Below are 20633 nucleotides of genomic sequence, written 5' to 3' on the forward strand. Positions count from 1 at the left end.
TATTACATCAACATAGTAGGTAGGCGGGCAACAAGTTGCGTCACCACCCCTTTCTGAATTGCAAACCCTAATCTGCTAAAGACATACCCCTGCCCCTTTGGAGTCGACACATTGCTATGCACAACCCGTTGGACCCTGGTTAGGAAACGGATAGCTTCCGGTGCCAAGGAGCCAAAGGTATCAAAAGCCAAAGAGACAAAAATATGTTGGTTCTCTTCGCAGGCTTTAGCATGTTTCTCCACCTTCTTCGTTTCAGCCCTTTTTCATTGTTTGCCCAGCTACAAACCCATTATCCTTCAAACCAGCTAAAGGAGATACCCCTGTGAGGTCAACACAAGCGTGTTTTCCCCCGGCCCAACCAAAGACGAGCAAATCTACCGGTCGTAGAGTGGATCTCCCTTCCGTGGGGTTTGTAAGGAAGTTTACGGGGGCTTCCTTTTAGCTGATATCCCAGCTCGCCTTAAGATGTCCCAAAGAACGTTCCGCACCCAATCATGTCGGCATTTGAACCCAAGCATCTCCTTGCAATGAACCGCATGCTCTCCGAATTTATCCAGGCAAGCCTTACGGCAGATCGGACATGTTTCGTCTTCTAGGTACATTGGGACCATCAAACGGTACTTAAGAATGACCCTATACTCGACCGCAGACATGCTTTGGCCCAAGCCATCAATCGGGATAACGGTCAGAAAATCTTGGGCATGAGGACCTTGTAAGCATTCAATAACCGCCTTCTTTCAGGGGGACAATCCAAAAACTTCTCCCAGGCTCTGAGCAATTTTGCCAAAAAGGGCATTCGCCAAAGTTTTTTGAGGCTTTGGTGGGGCGGTGTCCTTATTAGAGAAACCGCCAATGTCAAAGTCTGGGAGAGCGCCATTTAGGCGTTCCAGGGCCTGCACGTAGTCTGAGTCCAGGTCGACAACTCCGCTATTCCTTAAGTTGTGATTCTGTAGCTTCCAAGACTGAGCCCTCGACGCTACAAAAGCGTAAACCCCAACATCATGAGCCGAAAGAAGGCCTAAACCCCCCAAGCGCATCGGTAAAGATGAAAGTCGCACTGAAGATCACCAAAGAACGGGCCTCCACATACAACTATGTCTTCGATGGCTTCTCGAAGCCCCTTATCAAAACAGGATACCGCATCATCCATCATATGGGGGTGGCATGTTCGTAACCCAAAAAGCAACTTAGCAACCCCCATGCAAGACCTAAGTAGGAGGAGTTCAATATGGGGATCCCTAAGGCAAGGTAAGAGTTTTATAAGATCAACCACACGAGATGCTCTCCGCCTCGCCAACTCCTTAATAAAGTAGGGATCTCGACTAACATCCCCTCCAAGGAGCTTTACCCCTCTCTCTGGTCTACCAATCCCACTAGGGAAAAGCTCATCTTTAACTTTCACTCCATTACACGCTAGCCAAAAAACCTCGGTTTCCTTAATATTAAGTTGAAGCCCCAATAATGGCCCTTCCGAGCTGATAATGTCTAGGGCTTTAGCGACTTCGTTGGCACCACCAATAATAGTCCCATCATCCAAGTACCAAGCATGAAATGGGAGGTTACATTCATTTTGTACCCGGAGAACAAGAGGGTGTAATGCTAAGGTAAAGAGGAGGGGCCCAAGGGGGTCTCCCTGCTGAACCCCAATAGTATCCCCTATATAGTCATCACAAACGTACAACCTAGCCGGCTGGGCATAAAGGAACTGGACCCATAGATAGATAGACAGGCAATGATGATGAACCTCTCGGAGAAGGGCTGTGCGGTCGACCATATTAAAGGAGTTGGAGAAGTCCACGATAAGCATAGCTAAAGAACCGTCCGCGTGAAAGGAGTTAAGAAACCGGTTCGCGCTGTGAAGCACCGCCTCTGCCCCATTAGGGGTCCCTACCCCAAACTGAAAGTCCCCTAAATACTGAGTCATTTCCTTCCCAACCATCTTCATAGCCACTTTAGAAACCAACCTACGCCAGATAGCCCCCACAACAATGGGCCGAATTCCATTATCCGGCTTTAATAAAGGGGTAAGGGGGGCCGAAGCAATAAACTCAACGAGCACCTTGGGGAACAGACCCCCTAGCCATAAGTTGACGACTTCAGTGATGGCTGAGAGCAGACCCATGGAAGTCACTGATCCCTCACCACTAAGAGCGTCCAACAAGTGTTGCGCCCGCATCCCGTCTCTCCCGCACGATGTCCCTTTAGGAAATGATCGGATACATCTAAGCACACAGTCCCCATCCACAGAGAGAGTAGGCAGAGCGACAGAGCTAGAAGGCAAGGACGGAGGCAACACCACTGGGTGTTTATCAATGAGGGATTTCATGGTTGAATCTCCGAGAGGGGCAACCCCACTTGAGCATAATACCTTGACTGCAGTTGTGAAATGACCATTCCTAACTTTCTTGAGACATTGTTTAATATTGAGGCTATTTCCAGAACCCTCCTCCCCTCCCACCTCTCTTTTAGAAAAAGTGCTTCCCCCCTTGGTTATAAAAGAGAGAAAGAATCAAGTCAGCAAAACCAGATCCATCTTTCCACACCGCAAGTGCTTGCTGAATGCTACTACATTGCAAAGACTTTCGATTCCCTGGCCTGCGATCCTGCCTAGTGTAAGGTTTCACCACCCTTAAAGTACAGCGCGACAACAATAGTAATTTGACCCAATTCTCAATCGAGCCTGGTGAATCCACTACCTTGCGTAAAGCGCATGCCAAAGTCTGAGCAAACGCCAAACGAAAACTTGGGGGGATGCTCTTAACCGTTTGAATGGGAAGGGAGAAAACCCGTTCCAAAAGGGATACATCCCCAACCACTCCTACAGATGGACCTGGGTCCCTATCCACAGACACACGATTAGGTTTCTGGATCCCAACGATGAATTCTCCAGCATCTCCAGAATCCACAGAAAAAGAATAGACACCATCAGCATGCTTGCACCCCCTGCTAAGGGCATGCAACGTCATGCACCTCCCACATAACCATTTATCTCCCGCCCGTAGGGCTTCCCCAACATCTATAAAAAGGTCCAAATCCTTGGAGATAGCATCTTTTAAAAGGTTCTTCCGAGTATCCGTTTTGAAATGGGTACTTTGCATGTGCTCAAGTAGGCGGAAAAACCCCGAGGACCCAGGTCTACCATCCTTACACTCGTGGAAATGCTTAAAGGGGCATGGCCTTAAACCGTTAGTGGAGCTAGGGCCAAGCCCTCCTGTATTTACGTTTCGAATTCTTTTTATGGTAGCCATGTACACACGAGAACAGAAAACAAACAAATCACAAAAGACAACGGATCCCTAAAGACCTCGACTCGAGATGAGTTAGAGCAAGAATCAAAGACCAAACCCCTCACACTCAAAGGAGGGGAGCAACTACGGGTTGCTCACCCCCCATCTAACACCCCAAAACAACCGCTAAGGCATAAGAGGAGGAAGGTATAACTCCAAAATAAAGAAAATTGGGTAGAACTCCAACTCAAAATACCCCCTTAAGCACCCAAATGCAAGTAAACAACCTTTAACTTATCCGAACGTAAGTCGTAATTTCGTCGAACACCTGGCGTGCAACACGTATTAACCACCAAAAAAGATAATTTTTTGCAGCCAAGTTTATGGGAATCAAGTCTCCATTGCCGTATGCGTTCAGAAAATATGCGCGGGATAAGTTGCGAGGCGGAGTGAACTTTGCTTGCGGTGGAACCGGGGTGTTTTACATTATTTGTATCTAATATATACTTTATAGTAAAAAAGTTAGATATATATACTTTTTTATCCCTGTACTATGGGGTTGTTTTACATTATTTGTATCTAATATTTATATTATTATTTTTTTAATTTTATTTATTATAAGAAAATTAATAATATACTTAAGATTTGATGATGAAAGGTGAGATGTTATTACACAGTTTAAAAGTTATTTGGGTTTTGTAAGACTCATAACCCACTTATTTTTTTTACTATAAAATTGTTTCTTAATTATAAATATTTTTTTATAAAAAAATCAGATACTAATTTTTAGTATATCCCTATTTTATAAGATTTTCATATCAAATATTTGATGAGGTTATTTTTTAATTTAATAAGATGTTATAACCCGTTTAAATGCTATCTGAGTTTGGTAAAACCTATACCCATGAATTCGGGTCAAATGCATGAGATCCATTCATTTACAAACAAAACAATTTGGTAGTTTGAGATAATGTAAGGAGGTTTCGTTTATATATATTTAAGATTTAAGATAACTAAACTCAATCATTCATAAGTAAATAGGGACAAAATTCTAAGTTATGTTCATCCACCACAAACTTGAAAAACGTGTAAAACACACAACCCCAAAACACAACTTGCTTATTCGCAGGTTGACACGAACACAACTCTTTTAACCCAAATAGTTCTTTTTGTAATTTTTTTTAAAATATATATTACAAGTCATAATTGAAGTGAGCCATTTTGTGGGTCAATACTCAATAATGTATGGTCTTTGGTGACATTATACACATGGAATAAGTCAAAATGGTGATGGGTTTAATTTTGGATTGGTGTTAGATGTGGTCAATTGATGTGATTACTAGACACAGAAAAAAAGATTTGTTGAATGATTGAGAACAGAGGATCCTTTGTTTATCCTGGAAGAATGGCAGCTGCTTTGTATCTTATTGGTTCAATGGGTGTATCTGCACAATGCTTGCATTTGCCATGTGACCATTGTTGACACATCTGCATGGTACTTCTATTATTTGACTTTTTTTATATTATCCTCTTGTGTTATCAGCTTAGGAGTTAAGATAGAGTGGGTATGTGTTAGATTTTTAAAAGAAAACAAAATATTATTATTTTTGCTGGTGATTGATTTATAGCATGTGCATACTGAAGATTGGGCATGGGTGCTCTTTGTTTTGATATTGAAATATGATTTTCTTTTAACCATAAAATCATACACCACTAACTTAATTTTAAAGGTAAATTGTTTGATACTGTTAGGCTACATACCCTTTGAACTTAAAATACGACTTAAGGATGAAAATCTAGTTATGATGACTCTAATACTATATTGTTTTGTAGTTAAAACAAAATTCTACGGGTGGTTTTTCAGAGGGACATATGGAGACGTGGAAGTGAGGGTGACAAGTGACAACACATACATGACACTTTGACATAAAGAAAGTTATTGCGGTATGTGACCATGGGATCGTTAATGGGAAGTTTGTGCGCGTCTTGTGAGAAATGATTGAGATGGAAAAGTGCCTCAATTTATAGAGGATGAGAGAGAATATTGATCTCAGATAATACTACTTATGTACGAGATGCGTGTGCTAAAGAGACGAGTATCATTTTTAATTTACCATATGGGTCCGATTATAAAAAAATGTTTTATTAATCTTTAAAGAGAAGTGCAATGTTAATAGACGTTTAATTATTGAAACTTGCTTTTACTAATATCTTATCATAGCTTATTGATTAGGGTAAGTGAATAATTGCTATCATGGTACAACATTAAGCATCTAATTGTCATTTAATAGATCTCTCGTTTTCAAATATTTTTGCTTCCGCTCATATTATATCGTAATTTTGTTGATTAGCAGTATAATGTTTAAATCCGATAAGTTTTCTAATAACATTTTCTCATGATTAAAATAAAATAAAGATATATTAATTACAAACCCATACATTTTTTTTAAATGTATATTTATAATAGATCAAACACAAGCTGCGGGCTCGTAGGCATAACAACCATTGCCACTTCAGCTTCCATTACAACCATAAACCACTTTCAAACAATTAAAAGTCAACAAAAACCAATTCCCTATAGATAATAATAAATCATAAACCAACCCACCATCCATATTCCAAACCGGGTCGGTTCTTAACCCGAATCCATCTTTCAAACCCGGAAATTCTTCCCGGTAAAAGTCTGCCCAAAACGCCAATTTGCGGGCACAATATTCTTGGAAGTAGAACTCCGACCATCACTCCCTCGGACACGGAACGAAAGTGCCTGTCCTATCAAAACAGCATTTGACTGCCAGTTTTGACCCCAGTTTCGGCTTAGAGCCATCCACTGGGTGCCAGAACCTTTCACCCATGCCTGGGTGATATCTCCAGCACCCGCAACATTGCTAATTAATATTAAATTGAAGTAACGGAAACCATTTATTGTGAACCGGATCCCTCCTTGTTTTCGGCATGGTACTCTACACAAAAAAATATTAAAGAATTTATCATATGTCAATATTGTAATAAAAATATGCTTTTACTTTTTATTTAAAAATAGTTATAATATTGTAACATTATACTTTTTTTTTAAATAGTTTTGCTATTAATGAAATTTTAATTTTACTGAAATGTAATTAAAATTATTTAAATTTAATTTTATGACAGAACTAACCGCCTATAAGAAACGGGCACAATTCCCGCACGATACTCCGCAATCTTAAGAAACATTGGCATGGCAAGATCAAAATGCGGGCGAGGCGGGTTACACCACCCGCCATTATCACTAGGTTGAGCGAAATTAGGCGGGCAAAAATTAGTAGCCGTTATAAAAATAGACGGGCTGCCCGGGTGACACCATTGTGGGTCATCCGTACACTTTATTTCAAAACACGCGCCGCAGCTAAGCCCGTCGTTAAACAACGCGGTACTTAATGCGGCCGTGTTTACACCGTAGCCTTGGCTATATAAGTTTCCATAGCCACACGCCCCACCTGAAAACATTTCCCATTAGAATTAAAAAAAAGAAAAATGTTAATAATTTTATTTATTCCTAATAATTAAAAGTGGTGATGAATACGCACCCATGGTGCCAGAAGCATCACTGCCGCCGTAGAAGGTGGCGTGGGCGGTTTGCCACTGGCCGCCGGTGTAGACTCCGGGGATACGGGCGTTGACTGAGGTTAGTGTGGTGGTTATGGTTATGATTAAGAGTAGAATGTAGCATAGAGTGGTTGGGTTGACCTTCATTGTTGAAGAGTAAAAAGAGGTGAAGAGAAGAGTGGGAGTGAAGAGGAAGAAGAATGTGAAGGAGTTATTTATTGGGAAAGAGAGGGGTAATTTGGGAATATTTTGGGATTGGGTGTGAGTGTGTAACTGTTTACAGCAATGTGATTATTAATATTTATTTAATGTTTATGAATATTCATCATTATTTGTAAGATACCCATTTTAAAGAAATCATTAATATGTACTTATATATTGAACAAGAAATTTAATTGGAAGGTGCAATAACTTGTATTTGTTAAGATTTGAACTCATCAAATTCAATTTGGAAGGTGCAATAGAGGTGCAAAAATATGATTTTTCAAACACCTGGTTACAGTTATGATCGGGTATTGAAAAATCGGGTATTTACAATACCCGGGCCAGGTGTAGGTTCAGGTATTGCCTTTAAAAAACATACTCTATGTATCGGGTTCCGGTCAGTTATAGAACTGTGTATTATAAAACTGGATATTTTAATACCATATTTCCGTGTATTATAAAAAAACATATTTTTGGGTTTTTTCCGGGTATTTAAAAAAAACCTTTTTTGGGTTTTTTCGGGGTACTTTTTGGGTTTAAATTTGATTTTTAAAGAGGTTGCACTTTTTAGGGTATTTTTCGGGTATAAATTGGACATTTGAAAAACCTAGTTTCGGGTATTAGAAAAACCAGTACCGACTCGGTACCAAAGTTTTGATTTTCAATTTACTACGGTACTGGTATTTCATGAATTTTACTGAAAATTTTAGTACTAGTACCGGTACCAAGAAAATGTTATTTTCAGGATCGAGATTTTCTGTATCGGTACCGGTATTGTGCCGATGCATCCCTAATCATCAATACTTAATTATTTGTTTGACAACAAAATTATTTCGACATTTTCATAATCTTGTATTTGCAAAGATTTGAACTCACCACCTTTATATTGAAAGAACAACAAAATTATTTCGACCTTTCCTAAGAGTATTCATGATCCTCTACAATGTTATCCAATATTGTTGTATAGGCATATGACTCGTATCAATCCAAGATACGATTTGTGTGATAACTTTGTAGACTTGATGGAGGAGCTTGATCTATACAAGACATATATGACTTGTGTAAATGACAAATGAAATCTTGCAAATAGCGGCCTCTTCTTGTATTATATCTATAGAATTACCTATATAGATTCATAGTAAATATGATTATTATCTCTTGAAATTCGAAATTCTTCTTATTGACATTCATACAACTGCAATTTAAGTATGTAACTACATTATTTTTTTGTGAGAAAGTACTAAATATATTAGTAGGTTAAATTATTTATGTCATAAAATTTGCTTTTGGGGCCAAAAGAAAATATATATAAAAAAAGGTGTCAATTTCCTTTGCTATCTTTGTCCAGTGGCTATTATTACCCTTATCCTTCATATGCTTGTCTATAAGTGTTATAACCTTCATAAAATAATATTATTTGTATTATATGGTTGAAAAAAATACAGCTTTCAAATGTTATCCAAGATTGGATCTTACAACATGATAACATGATTTTCATTTCCTGGTTATATGTTATGATCAATGTCGTTATCCAGTGACATGTTGCAATATTTCTGATTTAAGTTAATTTTTGTAAGTTCTTTTTGTGTGTGTTATTAGGTTCGATTTAAGGCTTGAATCATATATGTGTAGTAAGAAAAGCGACTGTCAAGCGTAGCCTACGTATAAAGATACTCAATCATCTAAATGCAAATGAACAAGGCAATGCATAAATCACACTTGCAAAAAGAGAAATGACGCATAATTGACAATTATTTAAAGTTTGATTCCCAAATCATATACGCGTAGTAAGAAAAGCGACTATCAGACGTAGCCTACGTATAAAGATACTCAATCACCTAAATGCATATTGAGCCACGTCAAAAGGTCTATAACGCCTAAACAAAGGTGCATTAGCGACCTAAAACACCCACCATTGTGGTTACGGCCGACACATCTTGACAAGTATGTTACGGATTCAGGCGATCTTATTGGTAACAATTAGGGTTTAATTTGATTTATGTTTTGTATGTTCTCATATTGATGTAAGAACAAGTTGTGATTATTTAATATATATGTATTGTCTTAGAGGGTTTTCTTATTTTTTTTTATTAAAAATAAGTAAAAATTTTCCACAACTAAAGACTACTCTTTTAGCCTTTAGAGATAAAAAGTGCATTATATATATAAACTAATTGAACAAAATTTGCCAAATCAATTGGTTATCAAACCAATCAATTTGATATGATATGATACCTAAATCTTATAACTGCCATTTAGTTTTTAATATGATCAACTAGAGCAAATGTGTAGGTTGAATTATTGATGCAATAGAAGGAATGAAAATATACTTAAAAGGAGAGTGAAGAGATTTGTAAAGCTTTTAATGTGTTTCTTTATTGTAAAGGAAAACATCTTGTCTAGTTTTGATATCCAAGTGTATTGGACAAGCAAATTTTCAAGATGCATGTGAAGTTGGAAAGACTCTTTTAATGCAAACTTATCTTTATTGGTGTTTTATATTTTGGTTGGTTGATATATGATATCTGTTTTAATGGCATTTTATTAAAATATGTTCAATCATCAAAATGAAAAAAATTGAATGATAGCATAATGTAGATATAGAGCAAACTGCATTTCAGAATCAAATATACATTATACATTGAGAACTATGTAACCTACTATTCAGTTTTACGTATTTTTTTGAATGCGAACGTAAGACGATTATATAATTGTGCTATGAGCTCATAGATTTGTTTTTGTTTGTCTCAGACCAACACGTGTTGTTGATATTTGATATTAAAAGAAATATGTGATCATTTGATAAATAGTTACAAACTTGTATAATTTAAATAAATAAAATATAAGGACTTTAGGTAATAGGCAAATAACTATATATAATGTTGAAGTGAGAATGTAATTGACTTTATTAGCATTGAAAATCACAAGAACTTGCATGTAAAGCATACTCAATGAGATTATGAGAACGTACAAATTAAGATGGCTTTTATATAACTCTATTCAGATATCTTGCTTCCATTTTCATTCACCAACTCTTTGATTTGGTTTTGCCATACCGGCCTCCAAGTTGATTACATCGACATCATGATTCATGGCCTCCCTCTAAATCATGTATCTAAGTAAAGCTTAGGTTAATTTTTATTATTTATTTATTTTTTCAAACGGTAAATTAATTTTCGTTAAAGCGGGCCGAACTAGCCAAGAGCTAGATGCCAATAGAAACAAATTGAAACGAACTAAAAGAAAGTTACATAAATCCTTCCAATTTAAGGACTAGAATTTAGACATACGTTAAATACAAAGAAAACCCAAAGGTTTCACATCCTCGAACACCTTTCCAGTCTATACTTCTGTGTAGGAGAAAATTGCTTCGTTTCACGCTTTACATATACGCTAATACATGTTAATTAACCCTAAAGCTTAGGCTAATTAAACATTTTTATTTATTTGTACGTAAGAAATTCTTTTATCTTATCAAGAAAAAAAGATTTTATTTAAACAAAACTAAATTTATTTAAAAAAACATGTTTTATTTGTTCTAAACTGTCAGTTCTTGGTTCTTTAAGTAATCGAGATTTATCGGGAGGGATTTAGGGTTGGATAAACTACTTGGTTTTTGATTGATCACCTTGCGTTGTATAATCCAAGTACTTGATCTTCATTTATCGCATTCGTTTACATAAACACGAACTCAGTTTAAACATCAACTGTAACATTCATAGAAACCTGAAACCGAGGGAAGACATATTTTCGCATATTGATTAATACTCGTTTATTGCTTATTTCTTTTTGTTATCAAAACCAAACAACCAAATCTTTGACTTTACTTTTTGCATTTAGTTTAATTTAGATAAATAACAAAAATACTTGGTAATATTATTTCCACAAACTCCCTGTGTTCGATACCCGTTTACCGCTAGCGATCTAACTAGTTGTATTCGGTTTATTTTTTAGTGAGTCTTCGACCTCACGTCAAATTTTGGCGTCGTTGCCGGGGAGTAGTGCGCAACGTGTGTTAGCTTTAGTAGTTTTTGTGTTATTTTTGGGTTTACGCTGGTTGTGTTAGTGTGCAGGTACCTACAGGTGTATGCATACTAGAGGCTCTAACAGGTCATCACCGCTAGTAATTGATCCCGATATTGACAGAACACTTCGAAGAAACCGAGTCCTACTTAGGGAGAATAAGCTTCTTGGTTCTCCAACCGCATCAAACAACATGGATTCACCAGTTCCTACTTCGGGTCAAACGATCCCGACTACACCTCCACCAAATCCACCTCCACCAATCACTACTAATATATCTACAGCATCAAGTGAACTCCAACCACAAACCACAACCGAACCCATCAATGCCCAATTTACCTATGCAACATCATCCACATTGCCACCTATTACCAACCTTTTTCCTACATTTGGTGCATCGTCATCTCAACAATATCAACCACCAACCTTTCAACCATCACAATCAAGTTACCAATATCAACCCCAACCTTTCATGCAACATTCAAGATCACAAGGTGACGGATACGGATATGAGTTTGATAGTGAATTTGAGGGGTATGAAGTGGAAGGTCGCTACATGGGAGGTGATGGAGGAAAAATGGTAAATCCGGGAACGTTTGGTTATGGTCAATGGCAACAACCGCAACAAGTGCAAGAGCTTAATCGACAACAACCACCGCCGGTTGTTGTCCAACAACCCATTCAACAACCGCCAATTATACAACAAGCTCAACCACCAGTTCAACAAGTTCAACAACAACCACCGGTTGTCGTGAATCAAGTTCAACCGCCACCGATTGTTCAACAACCGCAAGGGCAACCTCAAGATCAACAATTCCAACCGCAAATACCCCAACCACAGTTTCAACAACAATTTGCGCAGCGAATGCCTGTTTATAGGCAAATGGGTAAACCAAGAGTACCAATAGGGGGGGTACCAAGAAGGCATGCAATAGAGATGTTAAGGGGGGATTGAAGCCCATTTCCGACCCATAATTACTAATAATTCAGCTCCGGTTGTCACACCCCCGTCTAGGGCCTAGGAGCGTGACTCAATAGTTGGTATCGTAATTGTAAATAAATCAGAGTTGCATTTAGTTGCGGAAGACTTATAAAACTTTAAGGATCGAAAGTGTAACTCTATATATATAATCAAAAGACGAGATTATAAAATACCCGTTTAAGTTATTACAAAATATTTATGTGTTTATGATTACAAACCACCATATTAAGTTATTACAAAATAATCCGAGCCATCGGACATTAGTAGCACTTCGACACTCCAAGTGCTAAACTTGTTCACCTGCAAAATGTAAGAAAATACGTCAGCAACGAATGCTGGTGAACACGCTGACGCAAAATAACTCTTTTACTTTATTACCCCTCTAGACTACGCCTGCCTCGGCCCAACGTGGCTTAGGAATAACAAAGTCAAATAACACATTATAAACTAGAGCCTCTACACTAGGTCACCTCACAAACACCGCATCGTTCGACTTCATTAAGTACCCGTAAATAGACACAACGGTCGTACTCCCTGCAGGAGAGCGTCCTACGACCAAGGGTGGTGCGATCATGCCCATACATCGCATAGTACCACCTATGTAAGGATCCAGACATATGTATACCACAGCCCGAGGGCTAGGTTTATACCCATAGTTATAACGGTTTTAGGAACACATAGTTCCTTGTAAACAATTTCATATAACAAGTTGACTCTTTTGAAAACAAGTTTAAAAGTTTGGGGGCGTATTCACCTTATCTCTTTAGAATCGGCTTCACTCACCGTCCAAGAGTCTTTCTCTTTCTTTATCTCGAACCTATAGTTACGAGTATAAATATTTGTTAGTCGGATACACGATCCGGCTTAAGACCTTTAGTCTTATATCTAAATCCTCGATTGAACCTTTAGTTCAATTCTTATTTACTTAAAAACCTCTTGTTAAAAAGTAAATTATAAACCTTTAGTTTATATTCAAAACCCGACGTTTCTTCTCTAAGAAACGTAATCTTTTTCTTTATTATTTAAGAATACTCTTTATTCTTTAAATAATATTTTCATAACAAAGAATATATACATATATACTTACACACATATATATGTTATCACATATTCAACATTCAATATTTCATTCATTTCTTTGTTATGTTTTCTTTTCTTTTATCGAGGCATCGAGTATAACCTCGACTTAAGGCTTAAGCCTTGAATATAATATTCAATTATATTGAATTCATTATTACGCCTAACCTCGTTGGCGTTTAGAAATCCTAGGGACTTGAGCAGCACTCCGACGCTGCTTTACTTCTCGATCGTCAAAAGAATACACCAAACTTCAATACTTGTTGACACGCGTATCGAGACTCATTGCCATTTCAACAACACCTTCTTGGTATGTGAGTGGAGGGTGGCACAACTTCTAAAGGAAACGTCGATTACACAAACGTGATATTCGAGGCACGCTTATCGAGGAAATCGTTTATATGATTATTGGATTTCTAGTGAGAGAGTAGAGAGAGGTGAGAACTGTGTTTGGATGAGTGAAAATGAGCATCCCTTGGCCGCTATTTATAGACGAAATTTAATGTCCCATCGCTGTACGCGATGGGCTTCTTGGTACCCATCGCGTACCGCGATGTAGCCCAGGTGAGTCACACCCTAGGTCTGCCACGTGGCAGACGTTGTGCCATGTGTTGACACGTGGCGGACGTTGCGCCACGTGTGGCCACGTGTCGGGACACGTGGCGACCGTTGTGCCACGTATGGACACGTGGCGCACCACGTGTCTCGTTGTCAGACATCCGCGATGGGAGTTTCTTCTGACTCATCGCGTAGCGCGATGGGTCAGAAAAACTATTTTTTTTATTTTTAACCCTCAAGTTTAGATTTTGGCAATTTTAGTTCCTAGACTTTGGAAAGTTGATACTTTGAGCTCGAAATTTTCACGTTGTTACACCGGTGGTTATCCCTCTCAATAATCAAGGGAGGACATTTGAAGTAAGAACCAATTCCCTTCAAAGTCTCCCGAAGTATAAAGGTCTAGCAACGGAGGAACCTTACTTTCACTTGGAGGCATATGACTCCATTTGCAACACAATTGGGGGTTAAGGTTTTACATCGGATGATGTGAAGTTGGTTTTGTTTCAGTTTTCATTGGAAGACAAGACAAAGAGATGGTTTTACACTTTGCCTTCCACGTCTGTTTATACTTGGGCCGAGATGCAACAAAGATTTTTAGAAGAGTTTTACACGGCCCAAAAGACCAATGATGCGAGAAGAAGTCTGAGAACCTTCCAACGAAAATCGGGGGAAATTTTCCATGAAGCATTTGAGAGATTCAATATGATGATCAAGAATTGTCCTCATCACGGTATTGCTTTATGGGAGTTGTTGATTGCGTTTCATGAGGGTTTGAGTATGGAGGATGAACGGGATTTGCGGTCGATCACTAATGGTACATTTGGTACCAATTATGAACAAGACGATTGGGCGTATTTGGAACAAATGGCGGTTACTTCAAAAAGAAAGGCTCAAACCGGTAGAAGAGCGAGACCGGTAATTGGTAGACCGCAAGTGCAAGCCGTGGAAGAAGGAAATGTACAAACCACTAACCAAGTCATCAATGTTCATACAAATTGTAACGAATTGGGTCATGCAACGGAGGTATGTACGGTAGGTCAAGCGCCGGTAGAAGAGGTAAATGCACTTCAAGGGGGAGGTGGTAGAAATTACAACATGAACTCCAACACCTACCACCCCGGGTTAAGAAATCACCCGAATTTTCGTTATGGAAATCTGGCCACTCAATCTAACCCGAATTTTCAAGGAAGTCAAAGTAATTATGTCCCTCGTCAACAATAGAATAACCAAGGTAATTATCATGGAGGGAATAATCAAGGATTTCAAGGTTAAGGGGGTGGCGGTCAAGGCGCTCAAGGTGGGTCAACGGGTCAAAGTTCATCGAGTGGAAATGAGGTTATGGAATGTTGAAGTTGATGTAACAAGACATGCAACGAAGAAATCAACTTGATGAAGTGAGAATGCAAAAGCATGAAGTTAGAGACAAGGCCATCCAAGCGTTGACCACACAAATGGGTCAACTTGCAACTGAAGTGTCGGACTTGAAGAAGAATAAATGTCAATTGCCAAGCGACACAAAGGTAAATCCTTCTCATAACTCTTCTCGTAATGTTCCTATTAACCACGTGAGTATTTTAAGAAGTGGTAAAGAATACAAAAAAGATTTATCATCGGATGTGATTGATAGGGAAGTTGAGGATATTACGGGTAATGAAAGTGATGATGAAATTCAAATTAATAAACCCACTAAACATGTCACTTTTGAAAAACCGTTACAAAATCCGGGTCAAACTTTAAATTTAAAAGATAAAGATAAGGAAGTAGAACCAAAGGTGGTTCCATTTCCTTCGGCTTTACTTGACCCGGGTAAGAAAAATATAATTTCAAGAAAGGGTCCTCAAAAAGAAGAGATGGGGGAAGTTTTTAAACAAGTAAAGGTAAATTTACCTTTACTCGAGGCAATAAAGCAAGTACCCGCTTATGCAACATTTTTGAAAGAATTGTGCACTCAAAAGAGGCAACAAAAAGTGCCTTTACGAGTGGATTTAACTGAGCGGGTAAGTGCGGTTTTAAAAGGAGATCTTCCTCCTAAGCTTCAAGATCCAGGAACACCCTTAATTAACATTCAAGTAGGCGACTTTCAAATGTCTAAAGCGTTACTAGATCTTGGGGTCGGGGTAAGTATTCTTCCGGGGGGTTTATACGACCAATATGATTTTGGTCATTTAAAACGAGTTGAGACAACGGTTGTGTTAGCCGATTTGTCCCATAAACTCCCCCGAGGAATTGTGCGGGACGTGATAGTAAAAGTTGAAGAATTTTACTATCCGGTTGACTTTTTGGTCTTAGATTACTCATCGATTGATTCGACCCAACAACAAAATGTTATATTGGGTTGACCGTTTTTAAACACCGCTCATGCTATTATTGACTGTCGATCGGGCACAGTTGATATGGCTTTAGGAAATAGAAAAATGAGATTAAATGTGTTCACTAACGGATCTAATGCTTTATGTGGTGATGAGTGTTTCATGGCAGATATTGTTGACACGTGTGAATCGCACGATTATGAGGACGATGCTTTGGAAGCATGTGTTTGTGATTTTTCTGAACAAGTACATCTTTGTGCATTGAGGATGGAAGAGAAAAATCAAGACGTGTTGGCGGTTAAAGAAGGACGATCACCATGGACTCATCAAATTGAAAGTCTACCGGCTGTGATAGATTCGGGTATTAAACCGTCATTGGAAAGTCCACCAAAGTTGGAATTGAAGGATTTGCCAAGCCACTTGAAGTATGCGTTTTTGGGGGATAATGACACATTATCGGTCATTATTGCATCCAATTTGGAAGAGGCCCAAGAACAACAATTGTTGAAGGTGTTGAAGGCGAACAAGGCTGCCATAGGTTGGACAATTGCAGATATAAAAGGCATTAATCCATCTATAGTTATGCACAACATCATCACCAATGAGGAGGCAAAACCAACCCGAGAGACTCAAAGAAGGTTGAATCCCAATTTGAGAGAAGTTGTGAAGAAAGAGGTAATCAAGTGGTTGGATGCAGGAATCATCTATCCTATCTTAGATAGCGCATGGGTAAGTCCTACACATGTGGTACCGAAAAAAGCAGGTATACAGGTAATTAAAGATGAAAGCGGTGAACAAATCGCCACCCGACCGGTCACCGGGTGTCGAGTTTGCATTGATTATCGTAAATTAAACGCCGCTACATCTAAAGATCATTTTCCATTACCATTTATTTACCAAATTATTGAAAAATTATAGGGTTAAAAGTATTACTGCTTTTTGGATGGGTACTCGGGTTATAACCAAATTGCCATTCACCCGAATGACCAACACAAGACCACTTTCACTTGTCCGTATGGCACTTTTGCTTTTCGGCGAATGCCATTCGGTTTGTGTAATGCCCCGGCCACATTCCAACGTTGTATGATGAGTATTTTTTCGGATATGGTCGGGGAATCACTCGAGGTATTTATGGATGACTTTTCCATTTTTGGCCCAACTTATGAAAATTGTCTCAATGAATTAGAAAAAGTTTTAAAAAGGTGTGTTGAGACAAATTTAGTTCTAAGTTGGGAGAAAAGTCACTTCATGGTGCAAGAGGGTATCGTGTTGGGTCACGTAATTTCAGAAAGGGGAATGGAAGTGGATAAGGCAAAAGTCCGGGTAATATCATCTTTACCACCACCTAAAAACATTAAAGGGGTAAGGTCATTTTTGGGGCATGTGGGTTTTTATAGGAGATTTATTAAAGGCTTTAGTGTTATCACAAAACCTTTATGTAATTTATTATTAAAAGATGCTCCTTTTGATTTTACTAATGAGTGTGTGCAAGCTTTTGATGTTTTGAAGGAACAGTTGGTGAAAGCTCCCATTCTACAACCACCGGATTGGTCAAAGCCGTTCGAGATCATGTGTGATGCTAGTGATACTACTATTGGAGCGGTATCGGGTCAACGAGTTGATAAAAAGCCGGTGGTAATTTATTATGCGAGTAAAACTTTATTCGAAGCGCAACCTAATTATACAACCACCGAAAAAGAATTGCTAGCGGTGGTGTATGCTTTGGATAAGTTTCGCTCGTATATTTGGGGAATAAAGTGATTGTTTATTCGGACCATAGTGCGGTTCGATATTTGATGGAAAAGAAGGATGCAAAAGCACGGTTAATTAGATGGGTGTTGCTTTTGCAAGAGTTTGATCTAGAGGTTCGGGATAAAAAGGGGTGTGAAAATGTCATGGCGGATCACCTATCCCGAATTCCATTGGAGGGTGTCGATAACCCGATGGAAATAAACGAACGGTTTCCCGATGAACAACTGTTAGCCGTATCGACTACACCATGGTATGCCCATTTTGTGAATTATCTAGCAACGGGGTCAATTCCAAGTCATTGGGTGAAGAAAAGAAGACAACGGTCTATGGCCCAAGTGAAACAATATATTTGGGATGAACCGGATTTGTTCAAGATTAGTTCGGATCAAATGATAAGGATGTGTATTCCCGATTCTGAAGTGTGGGAAGTTTTGACTCATGCACATGCATCGGCGTGTGGAGGTCATTTTAGTGGTCAAAAGACGGGTTATCGGGTGCTCCAATGTGGGTTTTATTGGCCCACCATTTTTAAAGATTCAAGTGAGTATGCCCGACATTGTTTGAATTGTCAAAAGTTGGGTAGTGTCTCGAAACGGGATGAAATGCCATTGCAACCGATTTTGGTATTAGAGATTTTCGATGTATGGGGAATTGACTTTATGGGCCCGTTTCCAAACTCGAATGGATTTTTATATATCTTGGTTGTGGTTGACTATGTGTACAAGTGGGTAGAAGCGATAGCAACAAGAACGAATGATCATTCGGTAGTTTGCAAATTCGTTCAATCAAACATCTTTGCTCGGTTTGGTATCCCGCGGGTTATTATTAGTGATGGTGGGTCACATTTCAAGAATTTCAATTTTGGGAAGCTTCTAAAAAGGTACAATGTGAATCACCGAATTGCCACTCCTTATCATCCACAAACAAGTGGACAAGTTGAAGTGTTCAATCGCCAAATCAAAAAAATATTGATGAAGACGGTGCGGGTCGATAGGAAGGATTGGTCTTCTAAGTTGAATGATGCATTGTGGGCGTATCCGACCGCTTACAAAACTCCTATTGGCACAACTCCTTATCGGTTAGTTTATGGGAAAGGGTGTCATTTATCAATGGAATTGGCACATAAGGCACTTTGGGCGATCAAGAATGTTAACGTGGATTATAAGGAAGCGGGCGAACTGAGAAAGTTGAAGTTGAATGAGATTGAGGAAATCCGGGATGAAGCGTATGAATGTGCTTCCGCATACAAAGACAAACTAAAAAAGGTTCATGATGCAAAGTTGAGAAAACGAACTTTTGAAGTGGGTCAAAAGGTGTGGTTGTACAATTCAAGGTTGAAGTTGTTTCCGGGTAAGTTAAAGAGCAAAAGGATGGTCCCATATGTCATCACAAAAGTGGGTCAATTTGGTGATGTGGAGATAGAAGATGTCCAAGAGCAAACGAAACAAGTGGTGAACGGTCAAAGACTTAAACCTTACTTGGAAGGAAAGGATATCAATATGCTCAATGTAGATCGGGTGAGTTTCTTGTTACGCTCACCGGATGAGGAAACGAATTAAAGGGCCAAGGTATGTTGTATATTTTTAGTTTAGGTTAATTTAGTTTTTATTTAAAATTGGTTTTAAAAATTACCTTCCTCGCTTTGGAGTTGTCCAAATCAAGTGTGGGGAAGTCTTTACGATTTTTATACCGTGTTGAGGACAACTCGGGTTTTTCATGGGGGGGGGGGGGTAGGGGGTAATTTTTATTTTAATTTTAATTTTGGTAAATAAGTTTTTATTACTGTTTTTATTATTGTTGGTTTTTGTGAGTGTAAAAAAAATAAAAAAATAATAAAAAAAAATTGAAAAATGATAAAACATACAGGTCCACCGTAACCTACGGTACCTACCGTAGGCTACGGTGGGGAGAAAAGACCTTATGCTGGCCACTAACTGTTGTACGGTGAGATTTTGTGAATCAAGGCCTCCGTAGGCTACGGTGGACACCGTAGCTTACGGTGAAGCCTTGAGCTGCGAGCGGGACCAGGTTTTTATAAAAATAAATAAATAAATAAATAAAAATATATATTTTAATTTCACATTTAACATTCACCACACATCTCTTTCACCACATATTTCACCAAACTCATCTTCTTCTTCCCCAAAACATTAAAACCCTAACTCTTACCTCATACCTTCATAACTTTCTCATATCTCAACCAAATCAAGTGATTTTTGGGTCTAAATTGGCTAGAATCTCACAAGGGTTTCAATTATACCATTGTATTTGAGAGATTCTCTCGATTTGCTGGTCGATTTTGGAAAATTAAGTCCGAAAATTTTGTGGGTTTTAGTATACTTTGAAGCTTTGTTCATCTTCATCATCTCTAACAACAAGGTATGTAATCTATTATCATTCTTGATGGTGTATTGCAAGGAAATTGTAAGTTGTTCTTAATTGTTGTTACACCCACAGTTGCTTGAATTGTTGAATAATGAGTTTGAATGGGTTATGGTTGAAGATGATTAGTATGATTTGAAACATAATTATGGGCATATTATTGGTCATTTAGTGGACATAATGTCAAAATTTTGTGAAATTGTTTGAAAAGTGAATAATATGTTTAAGTAACATCTTCAATCATAATGTTAAGCAAGTGTGGGGATGTTCAAGGTTGAAAAGTGATTAACTTGCTCTTTTGTTGTTTTGTTGTTGTGTTTAGAATGGGTTTAAGGAAAGGAACCGGTTGGGTCTTCTAGTAACCCAGCTGACCAACCGAAAAGAAGAAGGTTAATTCTTCAAAGGGATTACCCGGAAAGTGAGGAGGAAGATGAGCAAATAAGGGAAAAGCCAATTTGGAGATCAGGGTCTTTGGCAGATCAACCTCAAGAATGGCAAGCGGAGCTCTTCCATGATCAAATGAACGCGTTGAGA

At 38.5% G+C, this 20633-nt stretch overlaps 1 protein-coding gene across 1 annotated transcript; it reads right to left on the reverse strand.

Annotated features, from left to right (window-relative positions):
- Positions 1-5573: 5573 nt before the first annotated feature.
- On the reverse strand, positions 5574-6983 carry LOC143563156 (expansin-A6-like). The gene is made up of 3 exons (XM_077050762.1): positions 6794-6983; positions 6385-6703; positions 5574-6190 (listed from the first exon to the last, which is right to left on the reverse strand). Exons 1-3 carry the CDS (start codon positions 6957-6959, stop codon positions 5881-5883), a joined length of 795 nt encoding a protein of 264 aa, XP_076906877.1. The 5' UTR covers positions 6960-6983; the 3' UTR covers positions 5574-5880.
- Positions 6984-20633: the final 13650 nt, after the last annotated feature.

This window comes from Bidens hawaiensis, unplaced genomic scaffold (assembly GCF_021521415.1).
Source record: "Bidens hawaiensis isolate Kalapana, Puna unplaced genomic scaffold, B.hawaiensis_p1.1 tig00021328_1, whole genome shotgun sequence".
NCBI lineage: Eukaryota > Viridiplantae > Streptophyta > Magnoliopsida > Asterales > Asteraceae > Bidens > Bidens hawaiensis.